We start from the raw sequence: 26,570 nt of genomic DNA, 5'->3' as shown, positions 1-26,570 counted from the left end.
CAAGCCCGCACTGGGCCTGTTTAGGTTTGGCGTGGGCTGGCCCTAGCCCACTGTGCCCACAAAAAGCCAGCGTGGGCCCCGCAGGGGCATGTTTGCAGGGAAGTTATACAGTAACACATAATTAGATATTCAAAAAGTTATAGTTGTTAATAGTCTAATAAAGCATAATACTGTATATACAAATGACAACACAAAATACACAATAATCTGTAATTAGCAAAAACAAAATTAATAGATTTGTAACACTTTTGGCTGTAATGACGTGGCATAATTTACTGGTGCCTGAGTTGAGCCATGAAATCAGTGCAATTATGGCAGGTCTCTCTATTTTTCTCTCCCTACAAAATTCTTTCAATCAATCTTTTCATCTTGTCCTAGTCCACTGTTTTCAGCCCCTCATTGGACTTCTTGAGGATGGACAGCAGTCTCTCTGGCATGAAGTATGGTCTGTCCACTGTGCCATCATTGCGTTCAAGATCCTCCACTGTTGGAACAATTTAGGTTGAAACAAACAGTAGCATGATCTTAACATGAAACATTTGCCAAATAGTACAAACGGTAACAATAGAAGCATCACCTTGTGAGCAAAGAAAGGCTTGAGATCTCAACAAAGAGAGTTCAGTTTATTAAAGCACTGGGAGATCACATTAACAACATGCAAAGATTGAGAAAAGTGAAGCACAGAGGTAGAAAAAGAGGCAATAGAGTGGCAAACAGCGACAAATATCAGGCATTGAAAAGGTTGCAATCTGTCGATACAATAACCAGAGCAGACCAAAATATTGGGCAATACACTTTTTTTTCTTCGAGTGTTTTGTTTTTAAGTTCACATACTTTCGGTGCTTTTTTCATGTTCTGTTACACTGCACCATGAAATGACCACATTAGTCATATAATTTTCACATTTTTCAGATACATTTCCACAAATTCTTACAAAATTACATTTTGGTCTTGGCTGGCATGACTGTAAACAGATGGGCTTTTTTTGTAGTTGTTGCTGTAAACATAACGATACTGCAAAATTGTTTTTTGTTTTTTTGCATTCTTCAAAATGATTAAGACATTGATAAGTAACAATAATTAGGCACAAGTCGAGCACCTACATTACACTTTTACATGTCCTTACATTAAAACGTTCTACATAAATCACAAACACAGTCACATTCTACAAGTGCTATGTAGGCATATCTAATGGGGTTTAGGTCCACGTAAACAATTGTCGCCCGTTCAATCAGCTCATACTTTAAGAATGTTCTCAAAATCGATTGATTGAGTAAACATTATGACTCAAATGAAGGAGGTACTTTCCTTTGTATACTAATGGCTTGCTAAAGCCACCAAAGTGCACTAGTTCCCAAATTAGTAGGCTTCTCTGAAACTCCACCTTCAATGAGCCTCCTTGCACAACTACTCCTGAGGGGTGAGCAGGGTCTCGCTCTCTTGAGGTCCGTTTTCTTGAGGCTTCGGTTCCTCTGGTTCTTGTTCTTGTAGGTTCTCGGCCTGTGGTGGTTCAGCTTGAGGTTGGGCCGCCTGCTCCTCCTTGTCGTCACCATCCACCTCTTGGGGTCCATTTTGCTGTGGAGTCACTTGTGGAGGTTCAGGCTCATGCGTATTAATCTGCTCTTCGGGTTTCTCCTCGGCGGCCACGGGTGCCTCGGGAGGATGTGTTTCTTGGGGAGGCTCGTCAATGTGCGTCTCTTGATTTAGTGGCGTCTCTTCTTCTTGCTCCTGCTTAAGAACTACCTGCTCTTTGAGCTGCACCTCTCCATTCTCCTGCAACGGGACTTCCTCTTCGGCTTGCACATGTATTACTGGTATCTCGGCACGGTCTGTCTCCTCTGCGCTTTTTTCTATAGACAAAATCTGGTGCAGCTCAGGGGACATGAAAAACGGCTTGTCCGAAGAGCCGTCATTTCTCTCCAGGTCTTCGCCTTAAATTTGTGTTTGTATTTGATAGTGATATTTTTTAAATATTAGTGTTTTGAGAGTGCACGTAGCAGAAAGGAGCACAAGGACACATGATTGGACAAAATCATGTGGAAGAGAGAAAAACAGAGAGAAAGAAAGGAAATGGTTAGACAAAGAGCAAGCCAAAAGCCCCTGTAAGCATTTGTGATATGCAGATATGTCAACAGTGGGTCACGGAAGTAAAAGTCCCAGTCATTTTCTCTATACAGAAAGATAAACCATGAGCTCTGAGGTTGTAAAGCAAGGATATGTGCTTCTGTAGAAGCCATAAATGTGATTCAATTTTCAAAAAAAATTGTGTTTAATAGCCAACTTCATGAATAAGAATTCCAAAAATGCTAAGCAGTGATTGCCCACTCCTATAAAGCATTGTGGATGACAATATTGGGTCTCTCTACACTCTACAGAAGAGATGTCGTTACAAGAGGGAGGGGGAGTTATTTTGATTAAAGATCACAATAATTTTTTTTATAAAAATGATATAAATCTATTAAAGTGATAATAGAGAAAATGAATGGGATTCTGATGGGTGGTCACTGTTGCTCTCTATTGCACTGTAGGAAAGAACAACAGTTAAAAGAATGGAAAGAGTGCAGTTTGAGTGCTAATGCATTTAGTTGTTGATAACAATGAAAGTTTAACATCTGTGAAACACCCAATAAAAATCGAACACAACAGCTGCTATTTATCAGAACCGAACGCAGCCAAAACATCGACAACTTGTTCGATTTGTTCACTACGTATTATCGTGAAATAAATAACACTTCACACTTACAGAAACACAGGAAGAGTGTGTCCACACACATGGCATAAACGCTAAAAAAGCCATGAGCAATCAGATACGAGCCAAACACCACAGTCTGTAAATGAAGGGAGATGTAATTAAAACGCAGTCTGGAAATATTACATTTTGGTATTGCAAATGGACAATCTGGCATTGCTTTCAACTCAAGATCACTTACCAATAAAGGCACCCAGTAATAATTAAGGGATGGAGCAACGTTCTCCGCTACCTTAAACTTGCCCGTGAAAAAGAAGAAGGAAAAAATTCCTGAGAAGAGAAGAAACAGCATGCTGTGTTACATTGGTGAATTGGAATATGGGAAGTCAGTTCCAACCAAATAACCTCTGAATTCACGTGACATCTGTGTCTGTCTGTGAGCAAATCACTCACCCACAATTCCAACGATAAGGAGTTTGCCCAAAAATAAGAGGAAGTCTGTCACTTTGTCAAGAACTACCACACTAGAAAGCAAGTCAAGTAAAGAGATTCAACCCTGGACTGTTTCATCTGTTTATTCACACAAAACCTCGACTAAAAGATTTAGATTTAAATAACACTCACCGGACAATGTTCCTCATCAGGAGGAAGAATGCATCCTTGGCAGATGTACAGAAACTTTTACCATATATTGCCACCTGAAAAGAAAAAATACTTCATTATAACTCTGCTTTGGTTTTTAGCAATTGTGTTTGAGCGATATAACACTAAACATGCACTACTGATGCTCCCTTGCCAGAAACAATGCACAAAAGAGAGAAAGAGTACCATGATATAGGCATTTCTGTTCAGGAACTTGATGAATTTCTCCAGACACCAAAAGCAGCACTTTAGGCAACTGAGCAGGAATTTTGCACACTTATTCTGGGCACCTGTAGGGAGTAAATCACACAATCAAGACTCAAACACATATAACAGACAGAATACAATGGATAAAGTATTCCACAGTACTCCATAATCACTTCCCACACTTATTTATTTGATACAGATGTATTGCAGACTTTTTTTGCCTGTCAGTCAGCATATTATATTTGCCAAAAGATGGATAGAATCAAGTTTCAAAAAACATTTCAACAAAGAAGCAGCTGAGATGATCTGATATGTGATACATGTTTCTTTGTTTTTGGTAGTTTTTCTTATGGATTTTGCTTATAGCATTTTAAAGAAATAGTTCATCCAAAAATGAAAATGTGTCAGCCTTTATTTGCTCACATGTCCAAACCTGTATGACTGACTTTCTTTATTTAAAACAAAATAAATAGATTTTTCATGTTGCTCTTTTTCAAACAACAAAACCATAAATTGACCAGTGGTTGCCAAGTGTAATGTGTATGCTCTGTTTTGATTTAGTTTCATTGTGTTTTGCCCTGTCATAGAAAGTTGACCTAGTTTCCTAGTGTGTGCCAGATTGTGCCAGGCATAAAACCACAGCTCGAACAAATCACACTGTACGACATGGATCTAATAAACTTGGGTACGATATGTATGTAGACTGTATGATGATGACAGCAATTGAATCGTAGGCTACGATGCAAGTTAGTATAGAAGAATGAAACCTCATCAGCATTTGTTAGTGGCAAACAAATAGAAAAAGATGAATCGCACTTTGGCAATTGTGGTTTTTATGTGCATTGAAAAAATAGGAGGCAGCAAAAGAGGAGAATGTGATACGGTCATGGCTAGGGAAAAGATGCCAACTTGGCATGCCAATCTTGCAAATGGAGCTTGAGGTGAGTATATTTTAGCGTTTGTTGCGTTTATCAATATGCCATTTCATGTTGCATTTTTATTGGATAGTCAGTTGTAAGTCGTGTCGTAGCAGCAAAAATGCGTTCATCTTTAAAACATCTCCTTTTTTACAAAGGAAGAAAATAATATTGGTTGCGATCAACATGAGGGCGAGTAAAAGATGACAATTTAAATGTGAAATATTTTGTGACTATTTCTTAAATAGTTTGGGGGGGGGGGGTATTGCTCATAATGCATACATTGTAATAAAAGTGAAGGGATCTGAATAGTTTCTGAAGGCACATCCTGAAGCAAAATATTGTAAAACACTGTACAGAAAACATATAGAGAACACTGAACCAGTGAGACCTTTCAACTTCTGATCCATATACTCCAATATGACCCGGATGACCTGAACGATGGCAAGAATGAGGGAACCAAATGCCAGAGAACCAGTGTGATACCTGGAGAATAAGTGAGCAATAAAGAGCATACAAAAATTCAATGTATCACATGAAAAAAGTCACTGTATTAAAAATTCAAAGAAGCATTTTTGCTAAATTTGTGAAAATCAACTGAAAATTATTCGTCTAGCCACACACCTGAGGGCCCGTCCCAAAGAGTTGAAGACAGGGAAAGCTGGTATGTCTTCAGGCTTTTTGAATGCCCAGTAATAGGAGGCAAAGGCCCCTGCCAGTGTGACCTGGCCCAATGCTGTCACGAAGTTGACACACCAGAAGAAGAGGAATAAATTATAGAACTGGAATAGAATCAGGTACTTGTGGTACATCGTCTCTCCTCCATAAAACGCAAACAGACACTCAGCATCAGGACATTCGGTGGTGATATTTGAGCTGTTGAAAGTCTGAGGAGAAATCAAGTCAATGCAACTTTATTAAATGTGCGCATTTTATCAAATGCACAGTTAAAAAGAGCTGTTTTCCATTTTAAATGTAATTTTTCAGCAAAGCTGAATTTTCAGCATCATTACTCCAGCCTTCAATGTCACACGATCCTTCAGAAATCATTACAATATGCTGATTTGGTGCTCAAGAAACATTTCTTATTATTATCAATGCTAAAAAACGGTTTTGCTCTGTGCTGTTTAACATTTTGTTGAGGAAACCAAAATACATTTTTTTTTCTTTGATGAATGGAAAGTATTTGAAATATTTAGTAGCATTATAAATGTCTTTACAGACACTTTGGATCAATTGAATTCATAATTATTTAATAAAACTATTAATTTATTTCAAGCTAAAAAAAAATCTTATTCACTCCTTTCCCCCTCCCAAAATCATACACTGTAATGCTTCATTTATATCAGTGACAAAGAGGCATTGATTGACATCAATGCAGCACAATGCAATACAATTGTCAATGAATAGCCAACATGACTGCTTTTATGTTAAGTTATATTATAAAAATAATAATGCACTAACTTTAGGTTTGCAGGTGTCTCTGGAAAAAGGACATTCGGTTGTATTGAAAACCTTGTATATTGGCTCATTGGAAGTGGACAAAAACCTAAATAACAGTTAAGGAGAAACTACTTCTTTCTAAAATTCACTTTTTTCCAAATGTTTATTACTAAAGTGTTTGGGCTAATGATGGTGTTTAAAAAACAGTGCACAGTTCAAATTAGTAATGCCTTTGTCTATTTGTTGTGATGTGTCAATGCATTATTTTCTTTAGGATACACGGCGGTGATGGCCCAGTATGCGATGACCAAAGTCAGAAGGGCAAAAGTCAGCAGCGGGTAGAACAATGATGACATCACATGACCGATGGCCCTGAAAAATAGATGAGATTATTAGAACTTCCTGTGTAACACTCCCAGTTAACCTAATTATTATTTCATGACTTTAAGCCTCAGTTAATCCATCACACAGCGAAAAACACTGCTGTTTAACTACTAATGATATTAAAGTACCCAAAGAAAGCAATAATATGGAATATGAAACCAAACAACGCCAGCAACACATCTGAAAACAAGGTTTGCTCTACAGTAAGAAGGTAGACTGACTTGCTGGCCTCTTTGATGAGAGCAATAGCAATGAGGATCCTCTTCCTGAGGAAGATGAGGAGGAGGATGATGACCACTTCCACAATAGACAGGATAATTACTGTGTGGTGACAAAGGAGGAATGTAATGAAAATGAATTGTGACAAAGAAACCAGGTACATACTATTTCTCTTTTAAGTGCCACAATTGCAGTTGTTTAATGTTACTTATTCTATTTATTTAAATGAACATGTATATATACAGTATGTTTACTTATAGTACTGTTCAAAACTTTGGAGTCAGTAAGATTATTTAATAAGACTATTTTAGCAAGGATGCATGAAAGTGATCAAAAGTGACAGAAAAGGCATTTACAGTATGTTACATAAGACTTCTATTCCAAATAAATGCTGTTCTTTTGAACTTTCTATTCATCAAAGAATCCTGAAAAATATGTGTCTATTACACTTTCCACAAAAATATTAAGTAGCACAACTGTTTTCAACATTGATTAAAACATTTTTTTCTTGAGCATCATATCAGCATATAAGACATTTTTTGAAGGATCATGTGACTGAAGACTGGAGTAATTTTGCTGAAAATGCAGCTTTGCATTTAAGGAATAAATTACATTTTAAAATGTAGTTATTTTATAGAAAAAATAGAAGAGAACCACCGCTCATCCGTCAAAAAAGTCTTATAGAGAGGTGCTGCTACATTAAATCATATGGGAAATTGTAAAAATACAGCAGCCACACACTCAAACACTGTGCAACATAAATTATCAAAGATCAAAATGTAGTTATTTTAAATTGTAATAATATTTCATAATATTTTGCTTATCTTTTTTTTTTTTTTTTTAACATAAAAATCCTACCAACCCCAAACTTTTTAATGGTAATGTATTGATTTTTGCTTTGCATATTACTGACATAATGATGTAAAAACTCACTGAAGGCAAGCCAGGTCTGCCGAATCTGCAAGTACACAGAGAAATCCGTCTGTAGACCCAGATCCTTGATAGTGACGTCAGAACCAGCCTCTCCTTTCAGACTGGCGTACTGCATGTAACAATGGAAAACACCTGCAGAGAACAGGACAGGGGGAAAAAGCATAAATACAATGAATACAATATTTTTGATATAATTCAGTAAAATATGACTTTGCAACAATAATGAAAATCATCAAAGATAATAATGAGATTTGCAATTACATTACAATAGTAAGAATTTAGAGGAAATTGTGCTTAATATCACACAGCAAGAAAATCTTAATGATCCTAAAACAGGCTTCAATTTCTTTATGCAAAATATATATTTGTATCTATTTATTTTCTATTGATTTTGTGTTAAAGTTAAACACAGCTAAAGTGTTTGGTAACTATAGGATAAACATGCACGGGGCACGTAATGTTATTTGAGAGCTCTAGACAAGACAACACAACAGCCCTTACCGTATCCAATAACAATGACGACCATGATGATCATAACCCAGATCATGATTCCAGCCAGACAACGCAAGAGGAGAATAAAGATCAGACTGACCAGCATGGCGATCACCAAGCCACTGAAAAGGACCGCATAAAGATTTAATCAATGCTCCTGTAATTCATCTAGAAATCACTGGGGCTCACCAACACTAAATCTGACTGCCATAACCGAACACTGGCTGTTATTTAGGCTGATGCAGAGAGGAAATAAAATGAACATAGAATATAATGCGCTTACAGAAGGATCCAGTGCCAGGACTGAGTATAGTCCTCGAAGATCCTCATGGCTACTGCCCGGGCCTCAACCACTACATTAGATTTCCTGCAAAAAACAAACATATGCATGGTAATAATAATCAAAATGATTTAATGTTCAATATGATTCACATTATAATATTTAAATAGTATTATAATATTTAAATATTATTAAAATATTTGAAATAATATGAACCTACACAATAATATATTATAATTGACAAATGCATAATAACACAAACAAATGCATAATGTCACTAACTTTGAGGCTTCAAGGAGATCTGTTGCATTTATATTTTCTCCTTTATCATCTGTGTACATAGTTTTGTTGCCAACCACAACTATACCACCTTTCAAGGTCTCTAGAGCGGGCAAGCATCTCCGTGTGACTGAAACACAGGGTGACGGTCATAATTGTAAGGCAATTTACTGATACAATGCAGATCAGTTGTTAAGTGTAAACAACATTACTTAAATCGGAGTAGCTTAACTACTTTATGTGATTTAACAAGTATGTTTTGAACAGGCTTACAATTCTTGCTAGGTGTGAGTATTGAAGGGCACAAGCCATCCATCAGGATTTCAGGAGCTTTCTATAAAAGAGAAGGACGTTTTTACTACACTTAAAATTAAAAGGTCCAAAAGGATGTTTTTGCAGTGATGTCATAGAAGCACCATTTTGGGTTCCCTAAAGAACTTGGGGTAACTTACTTGATTTACTTGATTATCCATTCATCATTTTTTCAAAAGAAAAATCTGGTTAAAATGTGAGTATCAAATATGATACATAAGGATTTTGAGGAACGTTTATTTGTACATATTTCAATAATCACTGTTGCATTTTATGTTTTGCCCCCACAATAAAAAATCTGAGCTTTGATCATAAAACTAAGCATTAAAATACCATCTTACTAAGACATATTATTGGGAGATATAGACAATTGGTATTTATATATATGCATTTTATGTACGTAGTCTGCTCTACTGGTATAAAGAACTCACTGATTTACATTACAAGATATTAGAATTTCATCTTACTTTTTGGCCATGCATCCTGATAAACCTAGATATTGGGATGGTGTACTTTCCATAATATCATCTCTCAATGCAAATCAAACCAGCTATTAGGGTAACTGAAATAAAACCATGCCAATCTCTAGGTATGATGAAGGGTGTGTGAAGATGTGGGGATATTTTAATTCCAAAGACCAAGGGAACTTTATCAGGATGCATAGTGTCCTGGATCCATGGAATAAATGGCCTTTAAAAATAAAAATCTGCCTGTCTCTATGGGAATTTAACATAGGGGTGTCCTGACTTATGCACCCTGCATTTTAAGGAAGAACATTTATTTATTTATGATACATTATTCATTCACAATGAAAATTGGTGTCCTTAAAGGTTGGATTTTTCCTCATTTTTCTAATTAAGGCATTAAGATCAATTTCCAAAAGATGATTTTTTATTCCTCTTTTTAGGCAACTTTAGCATGGGTGAGTCGTAAAAGCCTGATGAAGCAAATATGATACGCATAAACACATATGCACTTTTTTTTTTTATAGATATTTAATAATATTTTGTCAACAGGTTCAATAAACTGTTCCACTAACCTTAATTTAGGGTTGCTAACCTAAACCCTAAACCGCTGTACTAAAATTGGGGGCAGTATGATCAAAATGTTATTTATCATAATTGTATTTTTCATGATACATAATTTTTTTGCTGGGAATTCAAGAAAAAGTTCCTTCCAAAAAATTCCTTTCCATACAGTAGTTACCTTGTTCATGTCTACTCCTTCCTTGCAGAATTGCTTGTAGTAATCCCTGTCATCGTTATTTTTCAAAGCCTTCACTAAAGTCATGAATTTATTTGGACATCTCTCCACACAGATCTGTCAAATGAACAAAAACGCTGTAATATGTGACAAACACTATAGATACATATGGTACTTCAAAAAGAAGTGTATTGAAACGGTGCCAAACCTGAGTGGTAGGACACTGAAACTCCAGCAGGACAAGAGGACTGGCACACTTCAGGATGTTGAAGTAGAACAGCAGGGGCTTTTTCCTGATTATTCAGACAGATTAAGATAAGAACAAAATAAACGTGCATGTCTGAGATACATCTGAGTAAAGGCCCGTTCACACCAAGGACAATAACTATAACTATAACAATAAAGAAATAGTTTTAAAAATCATTCTAAATGTAAGAGTCCACACCACGATAACAGCACACAGAAACACTGTCATTGGAATCACTTAGCTTACACAACAAAAAAACATTGACAGCCAATCACAATCATAGCTGTCAACATTGAACATTGAAAATAAGGGAGATTTCCCGGAATCCATCCCCAAAATAAGGGATTTTTTTACACGATTCTTACCCACAAACTTTAAAAAAAAAGCACTAATCATTAACAATCTAAAGAGTTTATAACTACATATAGGCCTACATATGTGAGAGAGAGAAAGAGACAGTGTGTGTGTGTGTGTATGAGAGAGAGAGAGAAAGAGACAGTGGGTGTGTGTGAGAGAGAGAGAGAGAGAGAGAGAGAGAGAGAGGTAGAGAGAGACAGTGTGTGTGTGTGTGTGTGTGTGTGTGTGTGTGTGTGTGTGTGTGTTAGGGGTGTGACCGTAACCGTGAGACCGACGGTTATAGTTGAACACCGTCATTAGAACTCTATAACCGCCAAAATCGTGTTATTAAAATATTTGTTACATTTTTTATCATAGAGAATGTTTAAATAGGCCTACTAATATCAGCTTACGAGGGAAACGGAGGCGGAGTTAGTGGTGCTTCGGAAGTTCGGAGGCTGCTGCAGGAGATGATTTGGTAGATGTCTGTGCCCCTTTACAGATCAGAGCGCACGCTGACACGGAGTTAGGGTTAAGCTTTGTTTATACCATGGTTTATACTCGACGCGTCCGCATGAGCGCGAAGGTGCGCGCGGCAAAAATGACCAGTTGGGTGCGCAAGACCACATTTCGCTTTGCTGTGTGCACGGCTTTTTTTGTAACAGCGATTGCGGCGCCGCATCCGAGGATGAACAACTTCAAGCCGAATCTGCCCGAGCTTGTACGTCTCACACAATCAGAGCGTAAAAATACGGGATATTTTACGGGAAAATACTAAAACGGGAAGACAGCGGGAAAAGAGCTAAAATACGTGAGAAACCCGGAAAAAACGGGAGGGTTGACAGCTATGATCACAATTCATCATGCTTTAAGAACTCCAGCATAGAGAGCCTAAGTCCCTACCCTCCGCTTCCGGCTCATGGGACCTTATTTCACAAAAAATATGTATGGTAGTCAATGGCGAGAGACAACTTCTCTTTTTATTCCGTCTGAACTGTGCCCTGAATTACACATAATGATGTTTGTCAATTTAAAAGATAATTATGAAAGTCAAGAAAGTCACAGTTTGTCATAAAACAGAAGAGTAACATTTAGTTTTATGTGAAAATCGCTCAATGAACTACATCTCTCGTCTTGCGCTATGTACGTCACCAAGCTCGTGTGTGTGCAGTCTGGTACAAAACACACAGGCATGATGGCGTAACGTTACGATTATAACGTTAGACTATAGAAAAAATGACAGACGTTAGCTTCAGTAAAGTTAGCTTCATTCACTGAGAGAAAAGGTATGACGTCACATGCGCGCCTTTTGGGTTTGTAGTCTTTGTAATTACGTATTTTCACAATCTTATACCTCAACAGTTTTACATCAAACTGCGACTTTCTTGACTTTAAAATGTATCTTTTAAATTGACAAACATCATATGTGTAATTCAGGGCAAAATCCAAATATTTGTTGTCTCTCGCCATTGACTACCATACAATATTCTTCCGAAATAAGGTCCTGTGGTGGTCCACCGGAAGGGGAGGGACTTAGGCTCTCTATATAAAGGGGCAGATGACAAAACTGCAGTGCACGCTTAGAATAAACAGAACTATACAGTCCGCTGGTGTGGATGCTATTATAGTTATCTTTATGGCTTTAAAAGCCTCAGAATTGCATTAAAAGTCTTTTGTGGAGACCAACACAACATGAAACATGTCTAGGTACGTTTTCAAAGAGACAGCTTTACTCACTCAAGTGGGGTGCCAACCTGCCCACAAAACTGGCCCTTACTGTCTGTGGGGTAAATCACCTTCCGAGGGTCACCTTGAGACCATGCTATAACAAAACACACAGTACTGTCAGTGTGGTAAGACAAATAAATTGTGCTCACAAATGGACAAGGTTTAATACTTTCCGCCCAACTAAACATAGTGGCATTGTGAATAGAAATGTGAAAATTAATAGGCTGAATCTTACCCAGAATGCCAACTGCAAAGTAGCCCAGCAAGGCCAAGATGAACAGTATGCAACAGATAATGTCTGTGCAGCCCCTGTTCACCAAGAAAAGTAAACACGTTCACTGCTACAGCACTAATCTTGCCAGGAAGGTTATTAGATTACATAAATTCCATAATAAATAAATAAATACAAAAATACAAATAAACAAATGGTTTCTAAACATTAGATTTGGCTTATAAACGTTGTCTCACCTGTTATAAATCGGCCCTTTAAATGTGGGGTCAAATTTCCTGGCCTCACCTGGGAAGACATTGAAATTGTGTATTTATTCCCAAAAGAAATTTCATTTGTGGGCATGTCCATTGATATATATATATATATATATATATATATATATATATATATATATATATATATATATATATATATATATATATATAGATACTGTATATATATATTCTATTAAGTAGTTGCTTATTAGCATGCATATTACTAGGATATTGGCTGTTTATTAGTACTTATAGAGCACATATTAATGCCTTATTCTGAATGATAATTTTCTACATCCCTTAATCCTACTCCTCCCTAAATTTAACAACTACCTTTTATAACTATTAATAAGCAGAAATTAGGAGTTTATTGAGGTAAAAGTCATAGTTAATAGTTAGTTAATAGTGAGAAATGGACCCTAAACTAAAGTGTGACCAAAAACTCTAAACTCTTATTGGAGTCCTGAAGAAGGAAAGGAAATCATACAGGTTTGGAACAACAAAAAGGTGTAAATAATGAGAAACAAAATATTTTTGGATAAACTTTCTATTTAAGTTGACAATTTACATACATGTGTTGCATATGCATTCTCTGTAGTGATATTAAACCAGTCCTACCCACAGATAATAGCCCAAATATATTGGTAACCACCTTATTTTTAACATAAGTGCGGGCATGGCGATTTGTCACGGCTTCCAGTTCATTTAAGCTGAAAAAAAACAGCTTGTTATGCTGCTTCATACTGCAAACTGGTAGCGCAAATAGTTTGTTATTCTTAGTTATTTGTAGCAGCTGATAAACAGGAAGTCTCGCACATTCACCGAAAATTGCTCAATTTGCCGTTGCAAAATAGGGTTGATAAAAAGTATTGCAATCTCTACCAACACATTTCTACCATACCAGTAGTATATATCATTTTACCACCCAGGCCTAGTGTGTCCATGTATTGTCTCTCTCTGCCTCCCTTCACGTAAAGGGTTATTCACCCAAAAATTTAAATTCTGTCATTAATTACTCCCCCTCATGTCGTTCCAAACCCGTAAGACCTTCGTTCATCTTCAGAACACAAATAAAGATATTTTTGATGAAATCTGAGAGCTTTCTGTCCCTCCATTGACAGCAACATCATTGCAACTTTTTGTGCGCAAAACCCCCTCAAATAACGACATTATTCAACAATCGCTTCTCTTCCACATCATTCTCTACGCTGTTGACATAGTGTAAACAGTGTAGCGCTTCTGGGTTCTACGTCAGAACGTCACCACATTATTGGCTAGCTCCTGGGTCATCACACACATGATCAAATAAAGATGAAAAACCGCACTCTCTAGTTATATCTCATATAATTATTAATACCATGTCCACAAAGACACGTTTCATCCAAAGCCATCATCAGTGTGTGGGCTGAAACGCGTCTGTGTGGACATGGTATTAATAAATATACGAGACATAACTAGAGAGTGCGGTCTTTCATCTTTATTTGATCATTTTTTTATGACTCGCACCCATAAACGGTTTGGGAGTTGAGCGCGCCTATTCTCAGCACTATCATCACACACATGACCAGCATCGGCCAATACTAGTGAGCCAACGTTCTGACGTAGAACCCAGAAACGCTACACTGCGTTTTACTCACCCTGAGGGATGGGTGACAGAATGGGTGAACTATCCCTTTAAAGGTGTTGCAGCCAAATGGATAACTATGCGGTTTGGCTCCTGTTTTAATGAGGAGGCTGTGCTATCATACAGAATCAAGTAGCAGATTTAATAGGGAATGACCCATCTGCCCCAACACCCTTTTTTAAAGTCGTCCCTGTTAGTGTCAAAGTCTAATGGATCACTTCCGATGATCAATGAAAGGTGAACTCAGTTCAAAAAATATTCTTTCCCATTGTCTAAGGTGAAACACTGCGGATACGGCTGGTTCTGTTCAGTAACTATATAATGAACTGGGTAAAAGTGTATGTTTCTTTAACCTGCAACTTTGTAACTGGTAAGTCTTTACATCTGTCACGTAATTCATCTTACATGAGACGAGCTTTAGCAAGAATGCTGCATTATCAGCCATATTTAGATGATGCTGTGGAGTCTTTTTGTTTAATCGGTCTGAATATTTGGCAAAAAAGGCCTCACTTTTTCTAAACTCAGCCAAGTGTGAATTGGCAAAGCTACAGAGTCTATTTAGGGAAGCAAGTCGGTCGGACAGAAGTGCATCATGTAGTAGCTAAAGTAAATGTTTTTCCTCACAGCATCAATGCATGGCATGCTGCTCCAAACAATTCAGTTTATTTACCATTTATTTATTTATATTTTAATATTTTTTGGATTTCTTTAAGGAGTTTAATTATTTGCTTATATGTGGTCCCAAAACTATTTGATTTAAATGTCCCTAAAATGTTGAATACTTAAAAACGTATTAATACTGTATTGAACAGATCAACAAGGGCCAAACAAATAAAAGCACAAACAAATATTGCTGGTGCTTTTTTAATAATTCTAGAACTGCCTAAACACATTTTGTCTCTTGAACAGTATATAACAGTATAGAAATATATTTTTGTGAAAGTTGATGATTGAAAGGAATTTGTTGTTACATAATGCAGAGACATTTGTACATTTAGTGCATTGAACATTTAGTGTTCAAGCACAATAGCATTTAAAGTCCCTGTAAAGGCAATTTAAAAAAAAAAATTCTAAACACATTATAAATGTTTGAAATGTATTGCTAAAACATATTACAAAGACTGTGAACTGTGAAGTACTGTTAGACCGTTAAACAGTTTTTCACCATTGCTATTTTCCGGATTTTTTGGGCGGGGCTAAAAAAGCGGGGCTCGATGACGCACTGGAGCCCCTGAGCTCCTGGACACGCCCCTACTTGATGACGCACTAGAGCCACTGAGGCTGGCCGCTCCACTAACAATATAAATAGAGCACATTTCGCATCAGTTTGCCGCTCAATCGCTAGTCAATGTCAGTACTGTTATTTGTTACTACAGCGTACAGTTCGCTAGTTAGCTATGTCTTCGTCACGGAAATTTGTACTACCTGGATGCGATCATGAACAAAACAGATCGGTGTCCTTATTTAAATTTCCTAAAAACGATCACATCAAGAAGAGGTGGATTAATTTTGTGAAGAGCCACCTTGATAGAGAGCTGAGGATCACCACCAAAACCCGCCTCTGTAGTGATCGTTTTACACGGGATAGTTTCATAAACTTTCGTCGGAGACAACTGGGATTCACTGATAATCCGCTGTTACTGGTGAATGGGGCCGAATGACCATCTCCCGCCTCGGCCTTCATCCTCCCGTCGCTGGTCCCTTCATCCTGGTGCCATCATCGGCAGTTCGTGCCCAACAATGAGTGTAAGTTGCCTTGTGTGCTTATGTTATAATTAACCTAATAAGCTGCTAGGAGCATCCATTCCGGCTGTAGCGGGTGACAGTTGAGTATGGCAACGGCAGCTGTCCCACGAGTGGGCGTGGTTTCGGCGCAGGCAGCGGACACGCCCCCAGCGCTTGAGAGCCGAGACTACTGCTCATTTTTTCAAGATTTTGATAGCTTATTTTATATACTTGCCGGCTTTTTTATCATTCAAATTTGGCTGGGTGGCTAATAACACATTTTTCTGTGATATGACAAACTCAGAACACATACTTCATTTTGACTTTACAGGGACTTTAAAATAATTTTTTTAAAGAATTTTCAGCATCATTACTCCAGTCTTCAGTGTCACATGATCCTTCAGAAATCATTCTATTACGTTGATTTCCTGCTCAAGAAACGTTTTTTATGTTGAAGCTAATGCTACATGCTCTGACTTGTAGTGCAGTTGAAATTTGAGCAACATAAGTTTGAATTATGACTTGTGGTAATTTCCTGATCTCATCCCCTTCTCTTTCCCACTTCGCTTCCTGTCTGCTCTCCACTGTGCTATACAATGAAAAATAAAAAAACTCAAAATAACGTTTCTTATTTTTTATCATTGATGAAAACAGTTGTGCTGCTTATGATTTCCATTACACGAGAGTAGATGTTAAAACTTCATGCTGATTTGTACTCGGCTTTCGCCAAGATAATCACCAACTAAGACGTAGCTTTACAGTAACCTATGCTTCTCCATCCATTTACGCTTCTTTCCATCTGGTGACGTGAATCTTCTGTCTGGTGTTAATATTGCGCGTCAGCACACACAACGGCTGCAACAACAGTGCGGACCCCCCATAACAACCCCCTGGATTGAGCGGAGTAGGGAACATCTCTAGGGTCTTCAAGTGGGCACCTTCCGTCCTCAGTGTTTCGTCGACTAGCCTCAAGAGGGCTCGACAGTGACTCTGGCGTCCCAGAGTCACCCCCCTCCGTCCCCCACTCAACTCAGCCCAGCTTACTGACCTCTACTTCCCTCTTGCTGCTGAGACCTAACCACAATCTCACAATCTCTCCGCAACCCAACCATACGCGCCAACCCGTTTGACTAAGGCTGTCGAGCCCCACTGGTGCGTTAATATGCAGTTTCAGTGGCAACGGTTCCGTATGGCATACCACCTACCACAAAACACAATATCTGCCCAACCACCCGTCATTCACGCAATATACACAGGAACGTAATGACTGTAAATACTATACGACCTATACAAATAAACCAACAGTTGCTGCTGAGACCTAACCACAATCTCACAATCTCTCCGCAACCCAACCATACGCGCCAACCCGTTTGACTAAGGCTGTCGAGCCCCACTGGTGCGTTAATATGCAGTTTCAGTGGCAACGGTTCCGTATGGCATACCACCTACCGCAAAATACAATATCTGCCAAACCACCCGTCATTCACGCAATATACACAGGAACGTAATGACTGTAAATACTATACAACCTATACAAATAAACCAACAGACCTTTCAAGTTTTCAAGAATTCTACGAAACCGTAGCATGGCGGCCTGTACACAGCCAGCTAGAATCTTTCTGTCTCAACCACAGCCAGTTGCTGCTCCTTTCTGCTGCTTCAGATAAGTTCTTTACTGTACGACGCAACTCTTGGCCACTGAATCCGACGTCTCTGAGGAACCGGGTTGTAGAGTGTGCCACAAAACCTCGACAACCCACTTCCACTGGATAAACCTGGACTCTCCATCCTCGCTGTTCTGCTTCAGTGGCCAGATGAGCATACCGCAGTTTCTTCCTCTCATATGCCTCATCTACCGCATCCTCCCATGGCACTGTTAACTCTATCAGTTGAACAATGCGTGCTGATCCAGACCACAAAACAATATCTGGTCGTAGGTTAGTGGTGGCAATCTCAGGTGGAAAAATAAGCCGTTGATCAAGATCAACCAGCATCTTCCAGTCCCTAGCAGCTTCCAGTTGTCCTGGGCGAGAATTGGTGTTAGCACCTTTTCTTGGTGGTTGCTCGCCTGGGCGGAGGAATATTGTCTTCTGCGTGTAATGTTTGGCTAGAACAGGCGGCAATTTATTGGTCAAACTACGCTTGCCTTCCAATGCTAAAGCCAAACATCGCAATACTTGATCATGGCGCCAAGTAAACCGACCCTGGCTAAGAGCCACCTTACATCCTGTCAAAATGTGCCTTAATGTGGCAGGTGATGAACACAAAGGACAAGATGGATCCTCTTCTACCCAGAGGTTTAGGTTCTGCGGTGATGGGAGAACATCATATGTTGACCTAATAAGGAAACTGATCCTACTCTCTTCCATTGACCAAAGGTCTTGCCAGCCCATTTTGCGTTGTTCCACACTCTCCCATCTCATCCACTCTCCCTGCTTGGCCTGGGAAATGGCCTTTATACATCTCATCCTCTCCTCCTGCTTTCGCACCTCGTTGACTACCAGCTTCCTCCTTTGGGCTGGGCCTGCCTTGTGGCATTTAGGAGGAGCTAAACTGAGCCCAAAACCCACTCTTCCATGCTGTACCTGTCCCACGATATCCCCAATTTGAAGGTCAGCCTTTGCCTCTACTACAGATTTCTTTGCTGACCACTTTCTACCAGTTTTTACCACAGGGGCTGCCTCCCTTACACATTTGTCGCGTGACTCTGCTAAAGTCATTTCCAGTCTGACCTTGGCACACTTAAACTCCTCGGTTAAAGCAGAGACTGGCAGCTGCAATACTCCTTTACTATAAAGTCCCACTCTGCTGAGGCAGCGTGGAACTCCCAACCATTTCCTGATGTATGATCTTATTAACGCTTCCAGCTTATCCACTGTTGTCAAAGAAACCTCATACACAGTCAGTGGCCACAGCAACCTTGGCAGTAGACCAAACTGAAAGCACCAGAGTTTCAGTTTGCCTGGTAGAGCACAGCTGTTTATGCTCTTCAACCCTTCCCCTGCTTGTCGTCTAACTTCTCCCACTCGAACTGTGTCCTTTAGATCCCCATCGTACCATCTCCCTAGACTCTTCACTGGCTTCTGAGAAACTGTTGGTATTGCCTCACCATTAATGAAGAATGTTTTATCTACTACCTTGCCTTTAATTATGGAGATGCTCCTTGATTTAGAGGGCTTAAATTGCATTCGTGCCCATTCAATATTATCTGTTAACTTCCCCAATAACCGATTAGTGCAGGCTACCGTTGTAGTCATGGTTGTCATGTCATCCATGTATGCTCTGATTGGTGGTAGTCGCATCCCAGAAGCCAAGCGCTCTCCTCCTACTACCCATTTTGATGCCCTAATGATTACTTCCATTGCCATGGTAAAAGCCAGTGGAGAAATAGTGCATCCTGCCATTATTCCAACCTCTAAGCTTTGCCATGTAGTGCTGAATTCTGGAGTTGAGAAACTAAATTGCAAATCTCCAAAATAGGCTTTCACTAAATTTGTTATCGACATCGGTACCCTGAAAAAATCAAATGATGCCCAAAGAAGCTCATGTGGCACTGAACCATATGCATTAGCCAAATCCAGGAATGTCACGTGGAGCTCCTTCCTCTCCTTTTTTGCTGATTGAATTCGTTGCCAGATAACACTGATGTGTTCTAAGCATCCTGAGAATCCTGGAATGCCCGCTTTTTGAACTGAAGTGTCAATGAAGCCATTCTTTAATAGGTAGGTTGACAATCTCTGAGCAATAATGCTGAAGAAAATCTTGCCTTCGATGTTTAATAGTGAAATAGGGCGAAACTGACTGATGCTTGTAGCATCTTTTTCTTTGGGTATAAAGACTCCCCCTGCTCTGCGCCATGCTCTAGGTACAACCTGCTTATCCCAAGCCACTTTTATCAATTTCCACATATTTTTGTGGAAACCATGATGCTTTTTTCAGGATTCTTTGATATATAAAAAGTTCAAAAGAACAACATTTATTTGTAACATTATAAATAAGTCGTTACTGTAACTTTTGATCAATTTAAGCTAAATAAAAATATTATTTTCTTTCAACAACAACAAGAAAGAAAATCTTCCTTTTGAATGGTATTTTTTGTGGCCACACTGTACATTTTTGTGTATGTTTGAGCTTCCTTAGTTTCAAGGGATATCCTTAGTATTAACTCTTTGTTCATAACTGATGATTTTATGTTATTGGTCATTTGGCTGGGTACATTGTTGCCGCCGCCCTTGACCCCCATGAGGCTACACTACACTAGTAACCAATGTAGGCCTTGGCTCGTAATAAGCGTTTGTTTTATGTGTGTGTATGTGTGTGTATGTGTGTGTGTGTGTGTGTGTGTGTGTGTGTGTGTGTGTGTGTGTGTGTGTGTGTGTGTGTGTGTGTGTGTGTGTGTGTGTGTGTGGTGTGTGTGTGTGTGTGTGTGTGTGTGTGTGGTGTGTGTGTGTGTGTGTGTGTGTGTGTGTGTGTGTGTGTGTGTGTTTGTGCGCACTATTGACAGTTTATTTTATTGAGGTGCCACCCATTTAGAGCAATCATCAGTGACCCAGACGCACTTAGCTATCCACAAACGGCTCCCTAATGACCCAAGCTTTCCGAAAAAGCTACAATCACACTGACCCACATCTCTCAATGAAGCTCTTCTCATGCTGCGAATCTGCCACATACTGCTTTAAGAAACCTATTTGTGTATTATTCAAACTATTCAAAGTCTAAGGTCCAGTATGTAATAATGACAGCAAGTGGTTGAATGTGTGCAGCAGTCCAAATTCAAAATATTGGAGTAAGTGGTTTCCCTCGCCCCCTTCCCCTTGCCATATTGAGGACACGCAACAGGAATAAACGCAGCTGTCAATGGAATGCGACGAGTGTTACACTGTAAGTTGATCAGATAATGTATATGTTTGCTCTGGTCATTAAACGTTTTAGATGGATGCCGGCGAGGCTTTTTAAGTCGGGTAGAATTAAGTCGCCTTGATGACCCAGTTCGTTTGCTGGCTTCCATGGCTGCAATACGCAGTGTTTTCTATCAATTGGTGGCTAAACCCGTGGCGTCAAAATAGGGTAAAATGGCAGTGGGTAGAATCGCACAGACCAAAACAAAAACAGACATTCTAAATGCTCATTTCTAAGTAGAAATGGCTATAGCATTGTTTTTCAGAGAAACAAGTATATGAACTTTCTTAGCATGTTTCCTAAATCTCTGTAAAAATATTGTGTTCTCTTTAGACCAAATGAATCTCTAGTAATATAGAGACTGATCGATGTTTGTTTGGTGATTCAGAGACATCATAAATTCACAAGAGGGCTGTATGTGAAGCATATTAAGCACATCAATGCTCTGAAAATGCATTACTGAAAGAATTTAAAAAGCCAAACCTTGTTTTCCATAATGTGAACCCTTTCCCATCAGATTGCCTTTTCAGTATTTTTTGCTTTAGCGTTTGTTATCGTCAGACAGTCTGTACACAACTTCCTACCTCTTGAAACAGGAAACTAGTCATGTTTTGCATCCTCAGTAATACGTCTTGACTGTTTTACTCTCCAAACGCACTTCCTTGACCGTAAATGTGTCGCATATTTACATATCATACAACACATTCATCAAATATGAATGCATTTCCTTCAATTCTTTCAAACTGAATCCAACTTCTACAAATCACGGTTATTGATTGAATGAAGGTTATTATATTTCTGGGCGACTGTGTTGACAGAAGATTTATGGTGGTGGCACAATTGTTTATTTCAATGTCATTTCGACAATTGTTGTTTACATGAATGTGTACATGTGTTCAGTCCAAGAAAATCCAGGTGGCTGATCAATACAGAAACACCAGACGTCAGGCACAATGCACAACTTTCCACCATATAAACCTTTCCATGCAAGTTAGATCAGTGACAGGTGTGCAATTAAAAGCAGTGATCAACAGCCTCAAATTACAAATCAACCAATCAGATTGACAATTTAAGCACCAAAAAGAGGGAGCTATTTTCATGAATGCAATCTGTAGTGCTCAGCTGTTGTTTATGTGGAAAGGCATGTTTCTGTGTTATCAATTTGCTCTGCTCTCTCTTCCACAGATTGTGCATTCTTTTCCAACTTGATCTGTTCAGACATATGTCCAGAAGGCAACCTACGGCTTGATTCTAATCACACACTTTGGCCCCTGTTTCAAATTGACCTTTTCCACCCGCAAAGTCACGTGACCTCCAAACACAATAAGGGGCTTGGATATTTGAGATTCCTTTGTAGTTATAAGGGCATTACTGAGTTGTTGTGAGATTGCTAGGCAACTGGAGAGAAACGAACCATTGTCATTCTTGAACAAACCTTATAAGTTAGACTTACAGGCATCATAAGGAAGCACTTTCCATAGTCTTAGTCAAAGACTGACTATAAAGACCTCTGGTGTTCATGTGGTTAAAAGACCATAATGCAAACTAGACGGATGACTACAAGTCATTTGAGTGTGTGAGTCTACATCACTCCTGCCCAGACTCCTGAAATTCACGTTACAACTTGTTCTCAAAAGCAGAACTTGAAAACTTCTAAAAGTCAGGAATGAGAAGGATCAAGAAAGTCTCAAGAAACCTAAAATAAAAAATAACGGTTCCTACAAGCAGGTTTTGCATCAATGCCACAGAAGAAGCATTTTTCTGCCACAGAAGAATCTTTCAGTTAACAGTTCTTAAAATAACCACTGTTTTATTAGTGTGAAGAACAATGTAATAATCTAAAGAACCTTTTTTACAATGTAAAGGTTCCATGGGTTTTAAAGGTTCTTTGAGGAACCGTAGATGGGAATAAAGAACCTTTATTTTAGGAAAGCTGAATCTCCAGCTGAATCTAGTTTAGGCATGTTGTATTGTTTCATCAGGCTTTCTTCATTTTGAGTGACTCTTTTAAAAGTTGATCTTTAAGAAGATGTAATCAAGGAGTATTATTATTCTTAACCATTTTCTTAAGAGAAAAGTTGAGAATCAGACCACAGTTTAGTAGCAGAATATAAACCTCCTGAACCAGGTTCAGCTCATTTACTGACCCATGATAATATAATACACACCTTCCGTGTCATTAAACTAGAATCATCTTCGGTTGAACAGCACACACTGAAGCTAATAATTGTCTCAGATATTACACATTGTATCGGCTGGTGGAAATGAACAAGTACTTCAGATGTCAGAATGAAAAATTTGTTATTTTACCCACTAGAAGTCACTTTTTTGACATCTAGAACTATGGTGCTTATGGCACAGCAGGGTTTGAGTCTGGCTTTGGTCAAGATCGTAAGTCTTTCACTTGAATTCCTTTTCTCTCTACTGTGTCTACCAAAAAAATTGGGGGGGGGGGGATCATAAAATGGTACACAAACACAAACTACAGTAGCTATTTTGGTAGAAATGTAGATTCTCACTAAGTAATTTCATTTTTGTCTAGGGTTATAAAATTAGAGACGCACTGATGTAAGCAATTGTTTAAAAACAGCCAAATATCGGAGCTGATTATATTCTGTCAATCAAAAGGCGACGGAAAAACATGTTCAGACTGCAACTCATACTGTGTGTGAAGAAAATCTCTCTTGTGTTGAACTTATGGAAAGTGGTTCAAATACAGTGGTTCAACCTCAATTGAGTGGTTCAATCACCACATCGAGGTTGAACCACTGTAGTCACATGGACTATTTTAACGATGTCTTCTCTACCTTTCTGTGACTTGAAAGTGGTGGTTACGTTGCAGTCTAGAGTCAGAAAGCTCTCAGATTTCATCAAAAATATCTTCATTTGTGTTCCTAAGATGAACGAAGATCTTATGGGTTTGCAACGACATGAGGGTGATTAAATAATGACAGAAATTTCATTTCTAGGTGAACTAACCTTTTAAAGTAGGCTCTATTTTCCCCTAATCACCCGTAGTTCAAGCCTGGGTTGCCAGGTCTACGGTTTGTCCCTAAATCAAACATTATTTGTAACGCACCTCCCATCCAATAATCGCAAAGAGCTTGGTGCAACTTTTATTCAGTCCATTTTAACACAAAATTCAAACAATAAATTAAGTTTTGACACTCTTAAATGTGACTAGATAGATCGCTGTAGCGCCTCAGTTTAAGTTGCAGCGCGGAGCGAAATCATCTCGTACACTTTAATAAAAGTTATAGCACGAAAAAAACATGAATGCACATCAGAGGGTACGTTGAAAGATACAGTACATCTTACCAAAATAAATCATGTATCATGTAATCTCTTAATCAGTGTTTCAACCCGCGGAGTGCCGTCAATAAAACAGCTTGTGAACAATGTGTCACTTAATGTTGCATTTATACAACAGGAAAGTTAACCAGTGGAGCTTATTATACATTTACATTATATATGTAGCCTATGCTTAAATAAATGCAACCTAGTTGCATACAAACATTTTAGTTTGTATTTGAGTGTATTTATTATATCTGAAAATAAATACCATTTGAATATAATATCTATGTTTTTAATTTCAATCTCTAATAATAGTAATGTACCAAATAAGAGGGTTCTCTGTATAGCTTGCAGCAATATTTGGGAGAGATATTTTTTCCTTTAGAAAATAAATATATCTGTATCGGTATCAGTATTGACAGATATCATTCTGAATAATTGTCAGTATCGACAGAGAAATGTAGTATTGGTGCATCTCCAGTTATTAACTAAAACTTAAACCATAAAAAAATGTGTTACTTGAAAAAAACTTACATATTAAAAAAAACTTGTTGCCAAAGTAATATTGGTCTTATCACAGTTAAAGCAAGAATTATGGTTACAATAATTTGTATTTGTTTTAGAGTAAAATATTGGCTTTTTCTAAATTAGAACTAAATGTTACATTTAGTTGATACACACACACACACACACACGTTTTTACAAACCTTGGTATATTTTCATTATGGCTTATTTTAGAGCGAGTTAAGCCACTGAAAATGCTTTTACAAACATTTAATCGGCCACATTCATTAAATTAATTTTTATAATGGGTGTGGTAGTAATGCAATGCTAGAGGCAATACATTTACTTATTAGGGCGCATAAAGCAACCATATGATGAACGCAGTAATTATTGACCTGAGAGTAATTGCGCCAGCCATGTGTTTCAACACACGCCTATTGTTTTCTTGCTCACATCCGTACAATTGTGTCCTCTCTCGCACTGGTTTAATGAAGTGCTTTATGATTTAAATCGACAACCAGTGAGCAAGTCTGCATTAGGCTAGTATTCTTCATCAAAATGCCTGAGACCCACGCCCCATGTATTAGTCATTGTTTCCATCAGAGGACCATCCCTACCACTTTCTGAGGGAGGAACCCTAAATATCAAAACGTCTTACCATATTTGGACTCTGGATTTTTTTCCTCTGGCTCCATTGCAAGGAAAAGATGCGGACTTGTGGCAGTCACTTATATCTGAAAAGGAATTGTATCGCCGTTGCCTAATCTTGTGAGGAATTGTCCATCAGTTATTCCGCTGCTCTACAGTAGAGGTGTATGGCAGACGGCAGCACATTCTAACAGTACACGCATGACGATGGGTTTCGTTTTTTCCGAGGAGAGTGTGTGAGGGCTGAATCCACCAATGAGAGGAGAGGGAAAAATGACAGACAGTCGTGTAGGCCAATTAAAAATAAAGGCTCCTTCATTGAAAATCGCCGACGCTTGGCACATCAAGAAATCACACATTTAGTTACCTTTAATTGTAAAATACAAAAGAAACAGACAAATTGGTCATTTAATAGGCCTACTCAGTAGTCCCACCATTGACAACTTTTAAAAACATAATCTAACTTTAAATCTCATAAATTCTGAGTCTGAATGATAGCCTTAACGCAACATTGTTTCTAAATTCCAACAAAGCCTTTTTTTGCGAGAAAAACTGCAAATTCATGCAGTTCGCCGGAAAACCAGGACGGTTCCTAGAAATACTAATTAAATGAATGTTTTAACAATACTTACCAAATCTGATACTCTCTGATTGTCATGAATAATGTAATAAACAGAATCATGTTTCACACCAGGTGACAAAGTTGCCACCCACACCCTTTACTAAACTGGTTTACTTTTAACTGCAAGTTAAAATTGTATAGTCAAAAAATAAGGATTATAAAAATAATCAGCGAGTGTAAAGTTGTTATTGTGAGTTTTAAAATTAGTTTTAACCAGTGCTCGAATCGAAAGTCTTATTAGGTGCCCCATCTTTGTTTCTGGGGAGTGGGTGAAGGGTGTTGAGGGGTCGTGTTATAAAATGTATTTATAATATTAAAAAAACAATATGTTTTTATAACTACATAGAATTTATTAAACAGGCTGACGTGTGTTGATAAGGAATAAAATAAATCATATACATTTTCAGTCCAGGCAGTATCAAAGAGAGATAAGCTCTTCTTTTTAATGGCTTACAAT

At 38.3% G+C, this 26,570-nt stretch overlaps 1 protein-coding gene across 5 annotated transcripts; it reads right to left on the bottom strand.

The window, feature by feature from the left end:
* Positions 1-196: 196 nt before the first annotated feature.
* On the bottom strand, positions 197-25,722 carry slc44a2 (solute carrier family 44 member 2 (CTL2 blood group)). 5 transcript variants are annotated; one of them, XM_077199598.1, is made up of 22 exons: positions 25,502-25,722; positions 12,780-12,828; positions 12,547-12,620; positions 12,321-12,405; positions 10,209-10,293; positions 10,004-10,117; positions 8,759-8,819; positions 8,489-8,615; positions 8,210-8,293; positions 7,936-8,048; positions 7,435-7,566; positions 6,504-6,603; positions 6,178-6,270; positions 5,920-6,004; positions 5,080-5,342; positions 4,847-4,941; positions 3,518-3,621; positions 3,314-3,387; positions 3,143-3,213; positions 2,931-3,019; positions 2,744-2,828; positions 197-484 (listed from the first exon to the last, which is right to left on the bottom strand). In XM_077199598.1, the coding sequence occupies exons 1-22, from the start codon at positions 25,536-25,538 to the stop codon at positions 375-377; spliced, it is 2,130 nt and encodes a 709-aa protein (XP_077055713.1). In that variant the 5' UTR covers positions 25,539-25,722; the 3' UTR covers positions 197-374. The 5 variants fall into 5 exon arrangements, with proteins under 5 accessions (XP_077055713.1, XP_077055710.1, XP_077055711.1 ...); XM_077199595.1 differs by having other exon boundaries at positions 197-1,931; positions 25,502-25,700; XM_077199596.1 differs by lacking the exon at positions 25,502-25,722 and adding an exon at positions 21,529-21,657 and having other exon boundaries at positions 197-1,931.
* Between the last annotated feature and the right edge of the window lie 848 nt (positions 25,723-26,570).

The sequence above is a fragment of the Siphateles boraxobius genome, unplaced genomic scaffold (genome assembly GCF_051911475.1).
Source record: "Siphateles boraxobius isolate OS27281-9 unplaced genomic scaffold, OSU_SipBor_1 41, whole genome shotgun sequence".
In the NCBI taxonomy this organism is placed as follows: Eukaryota; Metazoa; Chordata; class Actinopteri; order Cypriniformes; family Leuciscidae; genus Siphateles; species Siphateles boraxobius.
Note: the sequence above shows the minus strand (reverse complement) of the source record. Positions and strands in the feature narration are given on the sequence as shown.

What these genes read in the sequence shown, in the direction of transcription:
- slc44a2 (XM_077199595.1), bottom strand. Translation starts at nt 25,538, where the DNA reads ATGGAGCCAGAGGAAAAAAATCCAGAGTCCAAATATG. An exon ending in AAAGGGCCGATTTATAACAG is followed by an intron (nt 12,621 to 12,779) that starts GTGAGACAACGT and finishes CTTGGTGAACAG; the next exon opens with GGGCTGCACAGACATTATCT. An exon ending in CTGATGAGGAACATTGTCCG is followed by an intron (nt 3,214 to 3,313) that starts GTGAGTGTTATT and finishes CTTGCTTTCTAG; the next exon opens with TGTGGTAGTTCTTGACAAAG.